Source organism: Amphiprion ocellaris, chromosome 6 (genome assembly GCF_022539595.1).
Source record: "Amphiprion ocellaris isolate individual 3 ecotype Okinawa chromosome 6, ASM2253959v1, whole genome shotgun sequence".
Lineage (NCBI taxonomy): Eukaryota > Metazoa > Chordata > Actinopteri > Pomacentridae > Amphiprion > Amphiprion ocellaris.
The window spans coordinates 3,317,360-3,339,760 of NC_072771.1; the positions used below are offsets into that span (position 1 = coordinate 3,317,360).

The window sequence follows — 22,401 nt, forward strand, 5'->3', positions numbered from 1 at the left end:
GTGTGTCATGTTTATGTCATTTTCTGTATGATTTGTGTTGTTTTGTCAAAATTTTTGTCATTTTGTGTAGTTTTTATGATTTTTTGTCATTTTCTTTTTGACTTGTATCTTTATTCATGTCATTTTGTGTCTCATTTTTGTCATTCTGTGTCTTATTTGTGTCATTTTGTCTTTTTTTCTTGTGACGTTTTGTTATTTGTTTTGGGTTTTGTTTGTGATGTTTTGTCTTATTTTATGTTAGTTTTGTGTCTTATTTGTGTTGTTGTGTGTCATGTTTATGTTATTTTTCTCTTATTTGTGTTGTTTTGTCAAGTTTTTGTCATTTGTTTTGTTTGTCATTTTTTTGTTATTTTCTTTTTGATTTGTATCTTTATTTGTGTCGCTTTGTCTCATTTTGTATCTCATTTTTGACGTTGTGTGTCCCTTTTATGTAATTTTATGTATTATTTTTGTTATTTTATAAATTTTTTGTTGTTTTGTGTAGTTTTGCGTCTTTTTCTTTTCAATTTGTGCCTTTATTTGTGTCATTTTATGTCATTTCGTGTCTCATTTTTGTCGTTCTTTGTCTTGACAGTGTTATCTCCGGGCATTGTGTGTCTCGTTGTTGTTGTGTTGTCCAGCACAAGCCAAAGGAAAGAAAAGGAAATAATGTCGATGTCAAACTAGCTGCTGGAAGGAAACATGCAAGTGTGGAACATGATGATGTAAATAAGTGACGGACGTTTAGCCTGGACCTTCAGCAGAGTGAAAAGCAGAGTTTTAGGAAGAGAACAACTTACTTGAGGGGAACTGTGGAGGTTTGCAGAACTTCAACGTTCTCAGGAGGAACCGTAAAAGCAGAGAAAAGGTTCTTTAGAAGGTTCAGAGCGAGTCTCATTGATCTACGTTGTCGTTCTGCAGCTTGATGAGCGAGAAGAGGATCTTCGAGATGATCAACGCCTCCAGACATCCGTTCCTGGTCAACCTTCATGGCTGCTTCCAGACCGGAGACCACGTCTGCTTCATCATGGAGTATCTACCTGGAGGAGACCTGATGATCCACATCCACAACAACGTGTTCACCGAGGCCCAGACCAGGTGAGAGCTGAAGGTGTTTTTACCCACGATGACAAAGATCCTCTATGACGTCAAACTCATCTTAGTTCAGGTTCCACGTTCAGCCCAGTTTGATCCCAAGTGACCAATAAAACGAGAACATAATAACCTATGAATAACCACAACTCAACAATTGTTATCTTTTCACAAAACATCATGAACTACCTGAAATTTCTTAAGAAAAATAAATTAAATTTCAGCAACATTCAGCCTCAGTTTATCACTTCCACATAACAACTTCCAGATCACAGAGTGTCGACAAAGGAACACAACATTTAGTCACAGGAATCTGGAACTGAACAATCTAGTGTTTTACTTTATGATCAAAACGAAAAAAGACAAAAAAAAAAACCTACAAAAACGAGGCAAAGTATTACAAAAAATAGACACAAAACGACCAAAAATGACAAAAATGAGACACAAAAGGTCAAGAAATAGACGTAACCCAACGAGGCAGTGTCTAATGTAGTGTGTGTTGTTGTTCCAGGTTCTACTCAGCATGTGTCCTGCTGGGTTTGGAGTTCCTGCATCTCAATAAAATCATCTATCGGTGAGTCACACAGCTTGTAGTGTTACTGTTGTGTAACTAAATACCAGGCTGTCTTTCCAATACCACAACTAAACCTTACAATAATACACTATTTTTATTTTGTGTCATTTTGTCTGTAATAATTGTTGTTTTGTGCTATTTTTTTGTTGTTTAATGTTGTTTTGTGAAATTTTTTCTCGTTTTGTGATAATTTTTTGTTGTTTGGTGTTGTTTTGTGTCTAATTTTTGTCATTTTGTGTTATTTAGTGTCTAATTTTTGCCATTTTGTGTTATTTAGTGTCTGATTTTTGTCATTTTGTATTTTTTTGTTGTTTGATGTTTTGTCTTTTTTTGTTGTTTTGTGTCATTTAGTGTCTAATTTTTGTCATTTTGTGTTTTTTTGTCGTTTTGTGTCATTTAGTGTCTAGCTTTTGTCATTTTGTGCCATTTTTGTTGTTGTTTGTTGTTGTATTGTGTCAATTTTTTGTTGTTTTGTGTCATTTTTTGTTGTTTGGTGTTGTTTTGTGTCTTGTTTGTGTTGCTTCGTCTTCTTTTTTGTCTTATTTTTGCCATTTTGTGTCTAATTTTTGTCATTTTGTGTCCTGTTTGATGCTTTCTTACTGACAGTTTTTCAAGTTTCCGTCATTTCTGTGTCATTTCTGTGTCTCATTTTTGTCGTGCTTTTTTGTCTTGTTTTGTTTTGTGTTCCTGTTTTTGTTGTGTTGACATTGTCATTTTGCAGTAAGCAGCTGTTAACAGTCATTTTTGGTTTTGTCTCCATAAAGCATCAGATTTTGACAGTTTTTAACAGTATTCTGGACAAACTGAACACCACTGTGAGTATTTTAACAGTCATCTATTACAGTTTACTGCAGTTTTCTGTGTTTTATTCAGAGACCTGAAGCTCGACAACCTGTTGATGGACGCAGACGGATTTGTGAAAATCACAGACTTTGGACTTTGTAAAGAAGGTAAACAGATTTCTGATCCAGATAAACCTGATAAAAGTTCATTTTCATTTTAATGTTTCAGATGTAAGGTAAAGTTTCTGTAGCATCGTGTTTAGAGGCTTGAATTTACTGATTATTCCTGATTTAAACCCACTCAGACCTGTTGATTTAAACCCACTCAGACCTGCTGATTATTCCTGATTTAAACCCACTCAGACCTGCTGATTATTCCTGATTTAAACCCACTCAGACCCGCTGATGAGTGGATCTGTGGTGTTTTATCTCTTCAGGGATGGGTCATGGAGATCGGACCTCGACGTTCTGTGGGACTCCAGAGTTTCTGGCCCCGGAGGTTCTGACAGATGATAACTACACCAGAGCCGTGGACTGGTGGGGGATGGGGGTCCTGATCTACGAGATGCTGGTCGGAGAGGTCGGTGGTCCACATTCAGTCCTTTCTGTTCACAATTAAAGCTCTGAATGACAAGAAATAAACTCATTCTAAAATAATATTTGAAATTATAAAAAATAAACATGACTTGCTCATTAGAGGTCCAGGAACTGCTTCATGTTCATTTATTCAACTTTAGCTCTAAATTAGTTAAAATCTAGAAATAATTTAACAGTGTAGGATCTCAGCCTAAAAAACTTGACAGAAAGGACACAAAGCTGTCACAGAGACACACAAGATTACACAAAACAACAGAAGTGAGACACAAAATGAAACAAAACAACAAAAATGAGATAAAAAATGTGACACAAAGTGACAAAAATGAGGCAAACTGTCCCAAAGAGACATGAAACAACACAAGACACTAAAGAAAAATGAGACTAAACACCAAAAATTAGACACAAAACAACACAAATAAGACAAAAAAAGACAGTGACAAATTTGAGACAAAACAACACAAGACACAAAATGCTAAAAAATTGAGACAAAACAATACAAACAAGACAAAAAATAGACACAAAACAACAAACATTAGAGACGAAACAGCCCAAAACAGACACAAAACGACAAAAAATTTACACAGAATGACAAAAATTTGAGCCAAAACAGCACAAACAAGACAAAAAACAACAAAAAATGCACACAAAATGACAAAAATAGACACAAAACAACACAAAAGAGACAAAATGTTATAATATTTTTATTTGTTATTATTACTATTATAATTATTATCAGATAAAGTCACAATAATACAAAAATAAATGTGTAGAATAGTTTGAATATGAAATATCTGGTAAAAAAAATGTGAAAAAAATTATTTTTGTTGAACTTTTATAACCGATTGAGCAGGTTTGACAAGTTGTAGCACCAAAATTAAAATATTGGTAAATAGTTCAGGAGGTTCAACATCATTCTGCAAATATAAATAAATATGAAATGTATTTATTTATTTGTCATTATTATTATTATTTTTTACTTCTTTTGGATTTAATTTTTTCTATGGGTCATATTTTTGACCCATATTTACTCACCTATAATCAGAGATTGTTTGATCTATTTGTCCAATAATACAGATTCTAAATCAATGACATGATGAGAAAAAACAGTGAAAGTTTCAGGTTTTTATCTTTAATAGTTCCTGAGATATTGTGGTTCAAACAGCCTCAAATGTGCAAAATTTAAAAAAAAAACTGCTGAAAGTGGTTTGACAGTCACTTTTTTTACAAATTTCATAAAGTATTTAATACATCAATCTAAAGTTTAACTGACACCATTTTAAATATCAATAGTTTATGACGAAAGTATAGAGAAGAAATTGTTTTAAAAGTAATTTAAGTGTTAAGAATTAAAATCTGACACATAATTATACAAAAGACAACATTCAGTTACATGTGGTTCAGAAAATATCACTAGCTGACTTCTGGATTATCAGTTTTTGTGATCCTTGGCAGGATCCATCATTCTTTATTTGTACAGAACATTTCAAACACTTTAATGCAGGTCAAAGTGCTTCACAGGGAAGGTGATAATAAGTTAAATTAAAAACAATAAAGCAATAAAAAATAGATCTAAACCTCCATAAAATACAGTAAAAGGACAGAAACATGATAAATTTCACTGTAAATACGATCCTCCACCCCGTCCCAGAGTTAATCTTTTCTTTGTGCCTCCTTTAGTCTCCGTTTCCTGGTGAAGACGAGGAGGAAGTGTTCGACAGCATCGTCAACGACGACGTTCAGTATCCGCCTTGTCTTCCTCCTGGAGCCGTCGGCATCGTCCAGAAGGTCGTTTCCTCGTCTTCTAACTAAACCATGACATCCTGAATAGTTGGAGGAAATTATTAACGAAAACGTCTCCTTTCCAGCTGCTGAAGAAGAATCCTCTGAAGAGGCTCGGAGCTGGAGAACGAGACGCCAACGAGGTCAAAGGAGAGAAGTTCTTCGAGGTAAACCAGTTGTCTTTAATGTCGTCTCCTCTCTGAAGCTCTGTTCACTGTTTCTGAGCCATGCCACATTTATTTATTCATCCAGTAGCTTTGATTTTACTCTCAGTGTCTCTTGACGTCTCAGTTTGTCCGATTTTGTCTAATTTTTGTTGTTTTCGGTCCAATTTTGTCTAGTTTTGGCCATTTTATGCCTGTTTATGGTCACTTTGTGTCAAATATTTTTGGTTTTGTGTCTCATTCTGGTCATTTTGTGTCTTGTTTTTGTCATTTTCTGTTTAATTTTTGGCAATTTATCAAATTTTTTGCCATTTTTGGTCTCATTTGGGTCGTTTTGTATCTGTTTTTTGATGTTTTCTGTCTTGTTTTGTGTCTCATTTGTCATTCTGTGTCTCTTTTTGGTTGTTTTATCGCCACATACTACAGATATTTAACTATATCCAGCCTCTCCAGAACTGTCCTCTCTGTAGAAAGATGTTTCACCCTGCTGAATGGATCTTCAACAACCTTCTACATGACTTAATGGCAGAATACTGACATTTTAATGATTGTTTTGTCCTCAGATGTACAATAAAGTGCAGATATTACCGATAAATAACTTGAACTTCTTTGCAGACCATCGACTTTGAGGCTCTTCTAGCCAAGAAGGTGAAGCCGCCGTTCCTGCCGTCCATCAAAGACTCCACCGATGTCGGGAACTTCGACAGCGAGTTCACTCGACTGCAGCCGGTTCTGTCGCCGCCGTCCAAACCCTTCAGCCTGTCGGCCGAGCAGCAGGAAGCCTTCGCTGACTTCGACTTCTGCGCCCTGCACGGGTGAAGTATGAACTAAGAGGACCAGGGCGGGAAATTATCACATGTATGTGCAAGGAACCCCCAAATGGCAACCAAAATAACTCAATTAGTTCACATCATGATGCTGCCACCACCGTGCTTCACCTCATGATGCTGCCACCACCATGCTTCACATCATCATGATGCTGCCACCACCGTGCTTCACATCATGATGCTGCCACCACCGTGCTTCACATCATGATGCTGCCACCACCATGCTTCACATCATGATGCTGCCACCACCATGCTTCACATCATGATGCTGCCACCACCATGCTTCACATCATGATGCTGCCACCACCATGCTTCACATCATGATGCTGCCACCACCATGCTTCACATCATGATGCTGCTACCACCATGCTTCACATCATGATGCTGCCACCACCGTGCTTCACATCATGATGCTGCCACCACCATGCTTCATGTCATGATGCTGCTACCACCATGCTTTACAGTGGGGATGGTTTATTTGTTATGATGTGGAGTGACTATTATTCAATGCTGAAAAGCAGTTGAAGACTAAAATTTCCAAGGGGGTAAATACTTTCATTAGACATCATAACTTGTACCGGCTATTAATTGTCATAATTATTTACAGTTTATTTACGACATCGGCTGATTAAGAAAGCAACAGCAAAAAGCAAGCAATTATTTACAAGAATAGTCTGACATTTTAAGAAGTGAGGGTTGTGGAAGGTGGTATTGATTTTAAAGCCCCAACACTTTATCCTCTGGAGGAAATAAAACCTCTTGAAAGGAAAGTTTCCCACCCTGGTCTTCATGAAACCACCAAACGACCACTTTCATTCTCAAACACTGCGATAACGACTGTTCAGCAGCCAATCAAATAACCAGGCAGCGACTTTTTTGTTTCTACCAGAGCAAAGAAAGTGATTGTAGCCTTTTATAATCCCCGCGGAGAGTCAAACTTTGCAGCAGTAATTCAGCTCTTCCTCCTGCTAATAGAGTTTATTTACGAGGTTTGGTCTGATGAAATGTTGTACAAACAAAAACGTCAGGTGGACGCAGGACGCTTGAAGGGTTTCTGACATTGTTACGTCTTCCTTTCACACCTTTAAAGCCTCTTTACAGGTTATTTCAATACTCCAACACCAGTTAGTTTGCTATGTATGGCTGAAATACAATGGGGTTTACAAAGAAGTGCAAACAATAGTCTAGCAGTACATTTTATCTGAGGTGTCAGGGATAATTTAGATGCAATTAAATAATATAAATACGTGTAGTTTTGTCTTTTTGTTGACACATATGGATCCTGCTGCTGTCTGATGCTGCAGTTATTTAATAAACTCTGAGGAAAAACTCCTAAAGAGTTGGAAACAATGAATTTAAACTTCCTGTTAGACAAAACCTGAAATACATTAATTATCTCATTAATCTGTTACAGATTAATTTGGCAATTAAGTTAATAGTTAATAACTAGTCGATTGCAGCTGTAATAGTAAGCTCAAATATATTGACATTTTTCAAATTAACTTTAAAACATCATGGAAATTATTCCCACACAAATTTAAAATTTAATTGTGAGTTTGGTCTATAAAATGTCAGAAAATGGTAAAAGACATTCCCAAAGATATTTAATTACCCATCTTGGAGGAGGAAAGACACCAGAAAATATGCACATTTAAGCATCTGAAAATATTGAAATTGTTCTTAAAAACTACTTAAACCAATCAAGTGATTATTAAAATAGTTGCCATTTAACTTAATAATTCACAACTAATTGATTAATTGTTTAAAAGCAATAATTCTTTTGATCCAACTTAACTTACTTGGATTGGATCAACTTAATTTACAAGTGTAATTTGGAATTCTGTAAAATTAGTTGGCTCAACCTGATTGAATAACTTTTAAAATAAGTTGAATCGGTCAAAATAAATTAGTTTTACCAACAGAATTGCTTCATACTAGAAGAAAGCTATTTAACTGTGACTTTCAAGTAGCCCAACTTGCCGAGGTTGGATCAACTTCTCCTGTAAATTAGTTGGTTCAACCTAATTAAATGAAGCTCTCGGAAATAAGTTGAATCAGTGATCAATGAAATCATGGTGACTCAACACAAGTACGTTAAGCTTAACCAACATAATACTTTAATACTGAAATAAAGCTAAAAAAGTGTGTGGAAATACTATCCATGATCTTTTGTAGTATTAATTCAAAGAGTTATTTATTTGAGTATAACTAGATATAAACTAGATTGAATCGGTTTAGCTCAACATTAATCTAAAACATTTTTTAAGTTGATGAATATCAGACAAATATTACATGATTTCGTTGTGTTTATCTTGGAAACATAAAATAATATCATAGAAAACCCGCTTTACTAAATGTAACATGCAGCTGACACCAAGTCACGTCCTCTTCAAGCGTCCTGTGCGTTGCAGACTCAGCTTGCTTTGTGGCCTTTGCATATATATATATATATATTATTAATAATAATAATAATAATACATTATTTAAATGTTTAAAGGGACAGTTTGTGCTGCCGTTTCTATGCATCACTGTGACAGGCTTCGCCCACTGCCTTGACCAAACAACGGAGCAAAATAACCCAGTTTCTGTTTTATGAGAAGACGTTAAATCGACCTAATATTCATCAGCGTCACTCCGACCAACAGCGTTCTGTTCCGACTGTAGAAGTGCATGGCACCGTGGTGAACTTGTGCACTAGAGATCCTGTAATCGCTAGAAGCCATAGATAATCTAATATAGCCATATTAGCGAGAAAATATTTTGAATTTAGCCGATTATATTCTGTGATACTGAGCTCTAAGGATGTCCGGGCGATGGGGGAGTTTTTCCTCGCAGCTGTCAAACTCACAGCGAGTTTACAAGCATCGGTTAAAATGAAACAGAGGACTTTAAAGAGTAACTTAACACTTGATTTGCATTCGAATCAAGGTAATGTCATGTAATGTCACTTTTATTGTACTAAGACATGTCAGGTATTCTAGATTAGCTAGTAGCCTCTTATGGTTTGGTACTTTTGTGACCATAAGAGGCAGGATGTTTCATGTTGGAATACATTGTGGAGGTTTAGCTCATAAAGGGGCACCATGACAAAGACTTCTGTGACACTTAATGACGTCCAGGCAGCACACATGCTCAAATCAAGTCAAACATCTTAAAGATAGAACATATAATGTCTTTTTTGGTGCTGAACACATGACTAATACAAAGTATCCTGAATTCTTATGATCAATTAATGATTGACGTTTCTGCATATGTCAAGTAAATGAAAGCAAAATGTCTGACAGCAGACGTAAACAAAAGATTGGACTGAAGATGCTGATAACATTTAGTTAAAAACTGCCTTAATAAACTCCCGACAACCTGAATTATTAGACACATCTGCAGCTTCTTTATTGATTACTATTTGTAGAATTTGAACTATGATAATGTCATGTAACATCACTTTTATTATACTACTATACACGTCAAGTATTGTAGATCAGCTGTAATAGCCTCTTACTGTTTGCTACTGTTGTGACTAGAAGAGGTGGAAAGTTTCATGATGGTAAACAATGTGGACATTTAACTAGTAAAGGGGCACCATGACAAAGACTTCTGTGATGCTTAATGACCTCCAGCGAGCAAACACACACGAAATCAAGTCAAAGTTCTTTAAGATGGCACATATAATGGTTATTTTGATGGTCAACACATGATGAATAGAAAATATCCTGAATTTACATGATCAATTATTGACGTTTCTGTTTTACAAAATGTCCAACAACAGACGTAAACAAAGAATCGGGCTGAAGATGTTTATACCATGTAGTTAAAAACTGCCTTATTCAACTCCTAACTACCCGAATTATTAGACACATCTGCCTATTATCAATATTTAGTCCATGAAGGTTTGATATTTGCTAAATAAATTCCAATATTGATGAATTTAGTCACACTGATGGTCCGGAAATGTGACAATAAATAAGAGAAGCCACATTGCTTTCTTAAAATGTTTAAATAATTCACCTGTCAGGCTCTAGACATTTTTTTTCACAGTTTTATGATCACTTACACTAATTTTTCTCTTACAAATCTGTTCCCTGGGTTCTCTCCAAGGTCATCTTTAATGATTTTTAATGCCCGCTCAGTTATTTTTTTTTTTTTTTTTTAATGGGTAAAAGTGGCATATTTAGGTTTTTACGGGGTGTTAAGTTGCTCTTTAAACAAACAGAACTGATGTCCCACAACTGGAAATCTCCTGAGAGGCCAAAACATCAGAGCTGAAGTGTTCCTGAGCGAAGACACCGAATCACTGAACCTGGGACAGTCAGCTGGTTTAGCTGTTGTAGCACTTTAAGTTAACGCTGCTGAATATTACATGTTACTTCTGTGTCGGTACTGTATGTATAAATGTATGTAACTGACGAGGAATGTCAGCATGTACAGGTGTACTCTGTAACAACATGCATATCATCATCCGTGTTTTAATGTACTCTTGTTGTCAATAAATACAAACAGAACATATATGGTAAAAAAACAACAACACGTTTGTAAAATATTTAGCTCTCAGCGTGAACATTAAGACACAGTTTCAACAGTGAAAACAACGACTGACATCAGGTAAAGGCACAAGACGTCAACAGATTTAAAGGCAGTTAGTGTTAAAAAGGTTAAAAATCAACAAACATTCACAGACCTGAGTAAAAATCAGTGCTTCCATCAGACACAGTCCACAAAACAGCGTAAAAATACAGATTTCTTTAAATGCAGAGTTCAGTTTTGTGGGCAATTCTTAGTCCAGAGAGGTAAATTAGAGATTCAAGAACCAAAAAAAGTTGGACTTTACCAAAAATTAACCACATGTCAATTTTTCATCCAAAGACGCAAATGTCAAACTGTTAAGAGCCAAAACTGAGAGCAGATTATCAGATTTTTAGGTTTTTTCCTGCAGCAAAGTTAAATCACCACCCAAAATGATTAGAATTAAGAATAAAGATAACAGTATGACATATTTTAAGCAGTTTTGTTGACTGGGGCTTCAAAAAAATGGCATTTTTGTTAAATAAATTGACAGAAATTAAAGAATTGTGTAAATTTCTGTCAAATTGCCTTTAAAAAGCACATTGAGCTTCACATGGATAAACACTTTCCTAAATACAGGAAAAAGACTTTCTCCAGTGAAAATCTACATTACACCATAAAAACAACTTATTGACATCTTAGCAAGGTAAAAATACCTTGTTAAGATGTCAATATGGTGTTTTTATATCATAAAAGACACGTCAAGACTTTAAAAAATCAATTAGCTTCATGTATTTCCACGTTTGAACTGCAGTTTACCAATGACAGCCTCAAAAAAACTGATTCAGACTTCAGAGGTTTCATACAAACAAACTTAAAGAACCAATACTCTAAACCTGCAGTTTAAGTTCAACAGTTCAACAATAAAAAACCCTGATAAATCTGACTTTTTAGGAGTTAAATCAACAACTAGTGCTTGGGCATTTGTGCTCTCAGAGAAATGTAAACTTAGCGAGCTGATTATTTAGAGGTTTAGTCGGTGTGTTTACCTTGTTTATATCTTCGTTTGAAACACTACAGTTTGCTAATTAGCACTTAGTTGAGGCTGACGGGAGTGTAGTTAGTTTTGCAGAATTATACTGCATCTGAAACAGTAAAGGGGTATAAAGCACCAGAATTGTTAAAATTCATCCTGAGAGACATAAAAATCCAATCCAATCCCAATCCAGCTGGAATTCCTCATTCAGAACTTCAAACATGAACCTGAAGGTGGCGCTGAAGGAACACTAGATTGAGCAGGACTCTTGTGCCAACCCCTCTGGTACACGTTGACATACTTAAATCAAACACTGTGGTGACATCTTATCTCTGGGTCAGTCTGTGACATTTCAAACAGCGTTTATCTTTGTCCTCGCTACATTTTATGGCTCTGGGAGCTACAGTGTTGATAAAAAGCTTTCACCCCTCTATGGACGTGATGGGAATGTAGTTAGTTCTCTTTTACTGCTTGTCAACACTGAATCATGGCTTTTTTGATAAGAATTTCCAAAATAAACTACTTTCATTCCAAAGTAAAAGCAGATTTCTACAAAGTCAGGTCAGTTAGTTCAAAATACTAAATGTGAAATACGTGACTGCATGAATGTCCACACCCTCTAAAGTGACTAATTCAACACGTGTGCAGCCAGTTGGTCCTAGAAGTCTGACAGTTAGTGAAATAAAGATTATCTGATTAAATGAATCAGTTTTAATGTCTGTAGTATAAAGACTCCAGTATCTGGAAGGTCCAGTCACTGGTGAATCAGTAGAACTACACCCTGAAAACTAAAGAACACTCCAAGAAACTCTGAGAAAAGGTTGTTGAAAAGTATCAGTCAGGACGATACAAGAACATTTCCAAGTTCCTGAATATCTCTTGGAGTCCAGTTAAATCCATCAGTAAGAAATGGAAGGAAGATGGAAGATGAATAAATCTGACTAGAGCAGGACGTCCTCAAAAACTGAGAGACTGAGAAGAAGGAGACTAGTGAGAGAGGCCACCAAGACACCTATGACTCCTCTGAAGGAGTTCCAAGCTTCAGCAGCTGAGATGTTAGAGACTGTTCATACAACTGTCTGTTCTTCATCAGTCAAAGCTTTATGGAGACAAAGAGAAAGACGATGTTGGAAAAAGCTCAAACTAAATCTGGACTAGAGTTCACCAGAAGACATGTGGAGACTCTGAAGTCACCTGGAAGAAGGTTCTTTGGTCTGAGGAGACCAAAATTAAGCATTCTGTCCATCAGGCTGGACACTGTAATTGGCGGACACCAAACACTGGACATCATCACAAACACACCATCTCAACTGTGAAGCATGGTGGTGGCAGCATCATGGTGTGTAGCATGGTCGTAGCAGCATCATGGTGTTCCTCAGCAGCAGGTCCTGGAAGGCTTGTACAGGTAGAGGGTAAAATGAATGCAGCAAAGTCTGGAGAAATCTTGGAGGACGACCTGATGCAGTCTGAAGAGAACCGACACTTGGAGAAGATCAGTTTTCCATCCAGACGATGAGTCGAAGCAAACAGCCAAAGATCCTCAGAAATGGTTTGAAGACAACAAGGTGGAAGTTATGGAGAGAGTCCAGACCTCAATCCAACTGACGATTAGTGTCTGGACTTTAACAGTTTTCCAAGAAGAATGAGGTAAAACTGCAAAATGTAGATGTTCAGGTTGATTGAGACCAACAGGATCAATGATGGAATTGCAGACAAAGTTGCATCTACTAAATACTTTTGCTATTTCTTATTTAACATTGTATATTTTTAATTAATTGACATGACTTTGTAGAAATCTGTTTGCACTTTGACATGAAAGAGTCTTTTTTTTGTACATTCTTGTGAAAAAACCCTAAATAAATTGATCATAATTTGATGTTGAAGAGCAGTAAAAGGGGAAACTTCCTAGAAGGGGGTGAATACTTTTATAGGTGATGTAGTTCTGGAGATTTTGAATTCTTAAAATGGCTTTCATGGTAAGACAAAACTTCTCAGGTCGAAAATGATCAAGTTTCTGGGTTCTAAATAACGAACATCTACTCTAAGGTGCTTCAGTGTTTGGTTGCTCTACTAGTCGACCACCTTTCCATCACTATCTGGCCCAAAGTTTGACCTGGATGTTAACATTTAAACAATGTTCTGAGGTCAGACGGGGTTCGGGGAGTTCCTCTGGTAAACCTGCTCCCACACCACCATCCTGCAGATGCAGAAGAAGTCCCAAAGGTTGCAGAAAACTCCTCGGTCGAACGGGTTCTCCTCGTCCCTGAAGGTCTTCAGGTAGGAGATGCGGTGGCGCGACATGAACTCCCAGGTGGTGCAGTTGACGGACACCAGGTAAAGATGGCAGCCCAGCAGCAGCGCCACCACCACGGAGAAAACCCCGACCACGGCCAGCGCCGCCAGCAGGAACCCGTTCCCTCTGAACCACAGCTCCCAGGTGACGCCGCTGGAGATACCTGAGCTGAAACAACAAATCAGGTCAAACAAACACCTTACATAACAGCATTAAACATTATTGATTTGGTCTTTATACAGCAACAAGCATTTGTTTGCCTTTACTGGCTCTGCTGATGCCCTGAATCTTGGCTGGCAGACAAGACATGACCTATGACCACCAATCAAATACTTCTGTCCAGGTTCAATAGTTTAAAATTGGACTAACCATGGATTTAGACATGTAAGATAGTCGTATGTCTAGTTTAAAGGATTGGATTGGACTGTAGACACACGTTTTATCACTTCGAGCACCAAAAGCCGAGTCCCATCTAGTTCCCCTATATTCAGCAGAAGGCAGGCATCTTCTAAACCCTAATTTACACCAAAACACTCTAGATGGGAAACAGAACTGGAGGGAAATGCGAAAATGTGATTTTTTGAGGTGAACTATCCCTTTAAATCAGTCGGAAAGGGGCAATAAACGGTTTTATAGCATCTTTTTTTATTTATTGATTTCCTGCGGTACAGTATATTAATTGAAGTTGCTCTACATTCGTTAAAGTTGCTCTATATTAAAGTTGCTCTATATTAAAGTTCCTCTATATTATTAAAAGTTGCTCTACATTATTTAAAGTTGCTCTATCTTAGTTAAAGTTGCTGTAAAGGAGTTGAAGTTGCTCTATATTAGCTGAAATTGATATTATTTGTTAAAGTTGCTCTATATTAAAGTTGCTCTACATCCCACTGGAGATAAGTTTCCCACTGGAGATAAGTTTCTGCTGGCTGGGGGCTTCTGTCCGGGCCCGGTGCTGTCCTTGGGTGTGGTGGGGTGGGTGGGGTCTCGGTGGTGCTGCGGGGTGGGTGCCCTGCATCCTGGACGTGCCGGCTCCGGGGTGGGTGTGGGGGCTCGTGGCCCTCGCTCCCTGGTGGTGCGGCCTGGTCCTCCCTCCGGGGCAGGGTGCTGCATGCGGCTGGCCCGTGGTGGGGCTACGGCGTCTGCCGGGGCGCTGCTCCAGCGCTGCGACTTCTGGGGGTTTCGGTGCTGGCCGGGCCGGTCGGGTTCGTGTGGGCCCACCTCGGCCTCTTGCCTCTGGGCTCTGGGGGCCCTCTGCATCAGTACCGGTGGTCTTACTACCTGTCTCCCCCGCTGCTCTCTCCTCATGGGCCGGATCCACACCAGACTGCCTCTTACTGTGCACTTCACATACTTCACACATCACTGTATATAGTTACTCTTAGGCACATATAGGGACACAACAGCTAGGGCCCCGAGAGCAGGTGGGGGCAGGAACGATGGGCTCTGTGGTGGGGCGGATGGCAGGGCTCTACGGCCTTGTCTCTTCCCCATCACCCTCTTGCTTGCCTCCCCTGCTCTCTAATTTCTTTTTAATGCACCACACACACTCACACCTTGGGGGTAGGTCTGGGACGGCTCGGGGAACTTGGGCCAGGGTAGGCTGCAGAGTAGCCATCCTCTGTGGTCCTCTGGCCTGCCCCCTGGACGCCTCGCCCAGCCTCCCCACTTTTAATGCACCACATGACACTCAGGGTTACACTATCACGGTGCAGGGATAATGTCTCCAGTCTGGGATCGGGAGACATATTAATAGGGAGTAATTGGGGGATTTCACTAATATGGCCTCGCTGGTGGGACCCGGCCCCCTTATGGCTATGGGGTGGCGGGGGTGGACCATCATCCATGTTGCTGTGGCTGGGGGGTCCCCGGGACCTGGGGGCTGTGGTCGGGGGGGGTTCTCCTGCGTGCCCGACGGGTCCGGGCAGGTGCGATGGCTCTTGGTGGGCTGCGGGGGCTGGATTGGCCGTCTTGGTGGGCGCTGTGGCTGTGCTGCGGGCTGGTGGCATGTGGTGGCTCTGTCCTGGTGGGTTGTCAGGGCGCATTGCGGGGGGTGGGGGCCCTGGGTGTACTGCGCTCGCCTGGGGCCTGGTGCGGCGGGTATGCGGGGTGCCTCCCTGTCGGCGTCGCCGGGCCCCACCACACTGTCCATTTTTACTCTCTGGACTCGCATCGGGTCCCGGCTCCGATTTCCTCTGGCCGGCTCCCGGTGGTGGCCTGCCTTGTGATGGGCTGGTTGCCGCCCCTTCGGTGGGCCGCTCGGCCCCTGTGTCTGGCTTCCTGGCTGTGTGGGGCCGTTGGCCCCCTCGGGGGAGGGAGAGGGGATGGGGGTGGGCGGGTCGGGTGGTGGGGTGGGGGGTTCGGTGGGGGCTGGGGTGGGCGGGGTTGGGGTTTGGGTGGCGGGTGGGTCCTCGTGCCCCGGGCCGCCTGGGTCGGTCTGGGCGCGCTGGGGGTGTCGGTAGCTGCTCCCTCTTGTTCTCTGGGTCCTCGTCGTTCACGGTGGCCCCGGTGGCTCTCTGGGGGTGCCACCCTGTGGCTCCTACTGCCTGGGGGGGGAGGTGCCCTGTTGGCTTGGCCCTGCCTTGCCGTGATTGCTGTTCTGGGCTTCGGGGTTCTTCACACTTGCATGTTTGATCAGGTCTCGCCAGCTACTGCCGAGTCCCATTTCAGCAAATGATGGGTCCCGCCAGAATGTGCTGAGAATCTCTCCAGTCTCTACCCTAAACTCATTCTCTCTCGCACTAGCATCCTCTTCTGGCCTATTCTATTCTATTCTATACTATCAAGACACACACAATTATGGTGCTCAGTACCGTTTGTTCATTTATTATTGAATCTCTTTTTCTTTTGTGTTGGTTTGGTTTTCTTTTCTTTTTTCAAATTTTTATTTTTTTTTTTCTATTGATGGACAGTTAGTAGTTGGGCATAACACACCACCTTACAATCTTTAATTGCAATAGCAACGCCTGTTATTTTCTATCCCTGTTCATCCTGTTCGTCCTGTTCGTCCTGTCCAGTCTTTGTTTCCCCCACACATCACTGAGGTGTAGCACTGCCCTCCCTGGCTTATAATAGGGAATTCTAATAAAGAAGGTCTGCTTAGCTTTCAGGGAGGGCCGGTGATGGTCACACACATGCACTAAATATTAAAATATTTGGTTGCAAGACTAAAATATGCATCAATCTCATATAATGTTGACTCCCCTTTTGTGGAGTTAAACAATGAGAACAAATGCAGACAAAAAAAAAAAAAAAAAAAAAAAAAAAAAAAAAAGTTGCTCTACATCAGTTAAAGTTGTTCTAAAGGAGTTAAAGTTGCTCTATAATAGTTAAAGTTGACATAAAAACAAAGCTTACGCTCGATAAATCAACTGCAGTTTTAAACAAATCTGCCTCGACCCAACTGGGGGAGGCAGACATCCACCTTCCCTCAGCCTGGTTCTATCGGAGGTTTATTTTCTCTCCCTATCACAGGGTCTTTTTCGTTTCTTCCCACCATCATTCATTGGGAATCCAACAGCATCTTTGGATTGTTTGGTTTTCTCTGTTCTCTGTAATTCATAAGGTCTGCAGGGACGTCCTGATCAAGTTTTCTTTGCCATAAATGCAGTCAGAGTCCTTTAATATTTAACATTTGCTGATACCGAGTCCCAATCTGACACTATTTTCCCAGATAGTACACACCTTCAACTACATTAAGTTAATATTTAAATATATTCATGACTTGCCAGACAAACAAAGCTTACGCTTGATAAATAAACTAGTTTTCAACATATCTGCCTCGACCTACCAGGTGAGGCAGACATCCGCCTTCCCTGAGTCTGGTTCTGTCAGACGTTTTTTTCTTTCTCTATCCCAGGTTTTTTTTTCGTTTTTTCCCACCGTCTCTCATCAGGAGCCCAATGGCATCTTTGAATTCTTGAATTTTCTCTGTTCTCTGTTAGAATTCGTAAAGTAGTAGCTTCCTATGCTAAGCGCCTTCAGCTATATGGATAAAATTGAACAGAACTGAACAAATTCTAGATGTCTTTTTGGCTTTATGCTGTTATCAGCTGCTTTCACTTGGGAAATAGCAGAAAGTAAAAGCCTCTCCTCAACGACATACATCTGCTGTTAGTGAATTAACAGTAAATCTTTATTGTTTTTTCGCCCTAAATGCAGTCAGAGTCCTTTAATATTTAACATCTGCTGATACCAAGTCCCAATCTGACACCACTTTCCCAGATAACACACACTTCCAACTACATTAAAGTTAACATTCAAATACATCCATCATTTGTCAAACAAACAAAACTTATGCTCTTTAAATAAACTACAGTTTTCAACAAATCTGCCTCGACCCAACCCAAACTTTGAAAGTGGACTTGAGCAACACAATAAATCTCATTCTTACACAACCTAAACAATCGATTCGCCGCCGTTGTTCTGTAAAACTGGTGAGTTACCTAATTCCTGCTGCAGAACAGAGTGCAGCTGATAACGTTTCACTGACTCACTGACTCACTGCTGACAGGGACAGCTGTGGTGTGAAGGTGTGCAGATGTTTAGTGGACCTACAGGGCGACGTGAAGAGCCCAGAGCAGGACCAGCAGCTGCACCAGCAGGTAGACGACGAACCAGCGGTGGTTCCTCTCACCGACGCAGTTCTCCATCCACGGGCAGTGATGGTCGAAGCGGCGGACGCAGCGTTTACACGTCTGGCAGTGCTTCGCTCTCATTGGCTGCTGCTCCCAACACACAAAGACAGAATTAATTAACACAAAAGCTGTATTTTAAATCCTACTGCTTTGATCTGCCACTACTTTTGTCATCACATCAATAAAAAATAGAACTTCTGCAAGTTCAAGGCTCCAAAATGTGGGAATATGTCGCTTTTGTTGCACTGACATGACTGTGAACTTAATATTTTAAGATTTGAACTGTTATAATTACTCCGCCAAGGAACAGAGGAGTTATATAATGATCAGCGTACCTTTGTCTGCCTGTCTGTTTGCAACATTACTTACAAACAGACTAATGGATTTGGATGAAATCTTCAGTGAAGGTCAGAAATGACACAAGGACCAAGTGATTAGATTCTGGCAGTGATGCAGCTTATAGTCTGGATCCACGGATTTGTTAAAGGTTTCTGTATCATTGCCAGAGAGCGGGAGTCACTGTAACCATGACAACAAGTGAACACTACATCAGCTGCCTGCTGACGATCACATGATTGTGATCCTACTACAGATCCACCACTGAGGACTTATCAGGACTTATCTGTCAGAAATGATCCAAGGAACAATTGATTAAATTGTGGGGGTGTTTCTGAGTCCATTAATTCCGCTACATATTTAGGTCACATGATTCAGTATCTGTACATAACGTACACATGCAGAACACACGCCTGTACTCAGCGCAAGGTCATTGTGTTTGTGAGTACATCTACATTAAATGGACACATTCTATGGTGCTGTGATTTCTGCCATGAATGTTTAAAGATTTCATCCGTCGGAAATGATACAACGACTGAGCAGCCTTGGAGAAGGACTGCACTCTGAGTGCTTTTCTTGTTTATTTTATTTTCATTATATTCTATTTTATTTCATTTGTGTACATGACAATAAAGTTCTTGAATCCTGAATCTAGAAATACTTGAATTTTTTGTTTCTAGATGGCTTGATTCAAATCATTTTGCAACAGGATGACAAGATGTTCCAGCACGTGTCGTCTGGTTGTCAAAAGTTCATCACTGTCATCAGCCTCTGCAGAAATACCTTCACAAGCTGTAATAAAAATACAAACACACCAGGAGAAGATCACGCCGAGAAAAATAAATAGAAAATTCAATGTGAGCCGGACGGCAAACAGAACCCGTGCCAGACACACAGGCGTACGTGTTCATGACGGACACGTGTCGGAATTCACATGCGTGTGAAGACGCTGTAGGCAGCAGCAGCTGGTTTACCTGCAGCAGACAGAATCCACAGCGTCGTAGTCGAGGGGTCGACGACTCGGGAATCATGGACTCCGTCTCTTCACTCGAACCGTGAACTCCCTGCGTCACAAAGACGTATGTGGGTCACACGTGTACACAAATCACACACGCACGCACGCACGCACGCACGCACGCACGCACGCACGCACGCACGCACACACACACACACACACACACACACACACACACACACACACACACACACACACACACACACACACACACACACACACACACTGCAGCCACTGCGACCTTTATTTTGAAGGACTTTACATGATACATGAGACGACACGTTTCGGTCCGTGTACTGACACACAGGTATGTCGTCAATCATTTTCTGACCATTTCTGGTTTAGGTTTAACTCCACCACTAACATCAGAACAGACAAAACCACCTTCAGAAGACCAGACATGAGGAAAGAGATGAAGAATGACGTCTGGATTAACGACCTCTATGACCTTTAGGTCTATGACCTCCCCCTTAACTGAGGGATCACTTCCCATCGTGTTCTTCTAGCAGAAACTTTCAAAAGCCGGTGTGTGGAGCTGCTAACTGTCCAACCAACCTACACTGATCAGCAGATTCCCTGATCATGTTGTGTAAATGTAGAAACTGCTGGAATTTTTCATCATCTTCTACCACTCTTGTGTCTGACGTCTGTATGTGTTCTATCTTTGTGACCTGTGTGTTGTTCAGTGAGTTTACCTTGACGGTGTCCGTGAGAACGAAGCCCGGATCCATTAATGAAACTGTGAAGTACAACAACACCGACAGGACGACCAGCAGGAAGAAGAGAGCCGGCAGCAGCAGCTCTCCTCGCTCCTCACATCTCCGCAGATCTGCACACAAAGCATTAAAACCAACAAACAACTCTGTTCAGATCGAGATATTATTATTAGTCAAACTAAAAGAATTAGATGTAAAAACACTCACTGCCAGATACAGAAAAATGGTACATGGAATTTTGTTATGAATTAATGGGATTCTACTGTAGTAGTGGAGTGTATTGATTGGTTTGATTAACTTGTAAAGGAAAAAAAAATCTCTGACTGCAGATTCTTTAATGTGAATATTTTAGGCTTTGATCAACATTTTTCATCATTTTAAGTGCCAGTTTAATCAACTACAAAACTAATAAAGTAAATTTACAGCTATAGTCATGTTTAAGTTCAATTTTTATCATTGATCTTGTGAATGTTTCACAGGTGATGCTTTGATTTTGTTTTTTATTTCTGTGCTGCTTTGGCTCTTGTTTGAGAAAAAAAAATCTAAATTCTCTGACTGAATTTTCTAAAATTGAATATTTTGTGTTTTTATCCCTTCTCTATGACAGAAAATTTAATGTATTTAGGTTGCAGACAAAAAACAAAACATAGAAAACACCGATAAATGTTTTCTCACTAATTCCTGACATATTATTAACCAAACAACCAATTGATTAATCCAGGAAATAATCTGCAGACTATTTGACAATAAGATTCAAGGATTCAAGGTTATTTACTGTCATTGCATTTCCATAATGAAACTTTGTTGGCACTTTTTAAAAAAATGACACAGTATAACAGACAACAAGAAACAGCTTTATAAAAACAAGCATATAAAAAAAACAAGTATTTTAAAAAGTGTACAAAGTGCAACAGTGCAATGAGGTGCAATATCAGCTTTAATAAATAAAAACAATCACTTGCAGGGCTAAAGATTATTTGCCTTTATTGATGAACCTGCTGATTATTTTCCCTAATTAATTTAATGTGTAATAAATCAGAAAAAGTGATTCAAAAATGACATTTTCATTGTTTTGTGCAACCAAAGATCCAAATTTGGAAGAAAAAGCAGCAAAAATGATACTTCACACACTGGAACCATGAAAGCATCCTTGATTTATTATCAATTAATCATTTTTCTATTAGTCAAATTGTAGATCTCTACTTGTTTACACCACATATAGCTTCATATTCCATCAGATCCTCATATACTTTGCATCCAAAAACCTGAATTTGCTAAACAACCTGTACCTGCAGCTAATAAATGAAACTAACTGAGTAAAAAGCACTATATTTCCCTCTGATATGTGTTGGACTAGAAGCATAAAGCGGCCTGAAAGCACTCAGAAGAAGTAACAGAATACATGAGTACCTTAACTCTGCTCTAAAGTGTCCTCTGACTAGCCTCCCTCCAGCAGCTAGCAGGCTAATTTGCCCCAGTTTAATGAACTCACCGGTGTCATGTAGAAACAGAACCACGGTTACGATCCAGGTCAGCAGGGTGTGTGAGGCCCGAACCAGGAAACCGGTCCGGAACATGTTCTGAACCATTTTAACAACAAAATCTCTCATTAGCTCCTCATTAGCTCCGATGTTAAGGAGCTAGCTAGCTGCCTAGCTAATGGGGTTAGCTTCACAAAAAACGAAATAAATACATTTAGACAGTATCTCCAAACTGTTCTTGGACGTTAATATTACTATCGAAAGTTTACTAGCAGAGTGTGACGCTAGTCATAGTTATAAATACGCGTTTTATTTGTGTTTGTAACGTATATTTTTAAAAAGTCCATCCTATTGTCGCAACTTCCTTGTTTTGGTACGGCACCCTGGTGGGACAAACTAAAGCGATTTGACCGTAATGGGAAAAAAGCGATTTATATTATATTATATTATATTATATTATATTATATTATATTATATTATATTATATTATATTACATTACATTACATTACATTACATTACATTATATTATATTATATTATATTATATTATATTATATTATATTTTATTATATTTATTATATTATGTATTATGATGT

The 22,401-nt window shown here is 39.6% G+C and overlaps 2 protein-coding genes across 3 annotated transcripts in view; one reads left to right on the forward strand and one right to left on the reverse strand.

Annotated features, from left to right (window-relative positions):
* The window catches only part of LOC111563074 (serine/threonine-protein kinase N1-like), a 32,898-nt gene extending 26,833 nt beyond the window's left edge, over positions 1 to 6,065 (forward strand). The window contains exons 12-18 of the mRNA XM_055011339.1: positions 882 to 1,077; positions 1,583 to 1,645; positions 2,519 to 2,595; positions 2,865 to 3,007; positions 4,702 to 4,809; positions 4,890 to 4,970; positions 5,583 to 6,065. Of these exons, the coding sequence (XP_054867314.1) occupies positions 882 to 1,077; positions 1,583 to 1,645; positions 2,519 to 2,595; positions 2,865 to 3,007; positions 4,702 to 4,809; positions 4,890 to 4,970; positions 5,583 to 5,786 (872 nt within the window). The 3' untranslated portion in view covers positions 5,787 to 6,065. The remainder of the gene's footprint in view (positions 1 to 881; positions 1,078 to 1,582; positions 1,646 to 2,518; positions 2,596 to 2,864; positions 3,008 to 4,701; positions 4,810 to 4,889; positions 4,971 to 5,582) is intronic.
* A 4,176-nt stretch (positions 6,066 to 10,241) lies between these two features.
* zdhhc12a (zinc finger DHHC-type palmitoyltransferase 12a) lies at positions 10,242 to 22,183 on the reverse strand. Of its 2 annotated transcripts, none has more exons than XM_035944300.2 (5): positions 21,817 to 22,183; positions 20,304 to 20,437; positions 19,568 to 19,657; positions 18,178 to 18,344; positions 10,242 to 13,786 (listed from the first exon to the last, which is right to left on the reverse strand). In XM_035944300.2, exons 1-5 carry the CDS (start codon positions 21,932 to 21,934, stop codon positions 13,423 to 13,425), a joined length of 873 nt encoding a protein of 290 aa, XP_035800193.1. In that variant the 5' UTR covers positions 21,935 to 22,183; the 3' UTR covers positions 10,242 to 13,422. The 2 variants fall into 2 exon arrangements, with proteins under 2 accessions (XP_035800193.1, XP_023117732.1); XM_023261964.3 differs by having other exon boundaries at positions 10,242 to 13,791.
* Positions 22,184 to 22,401: the final 218 nt, after the last annotated feature.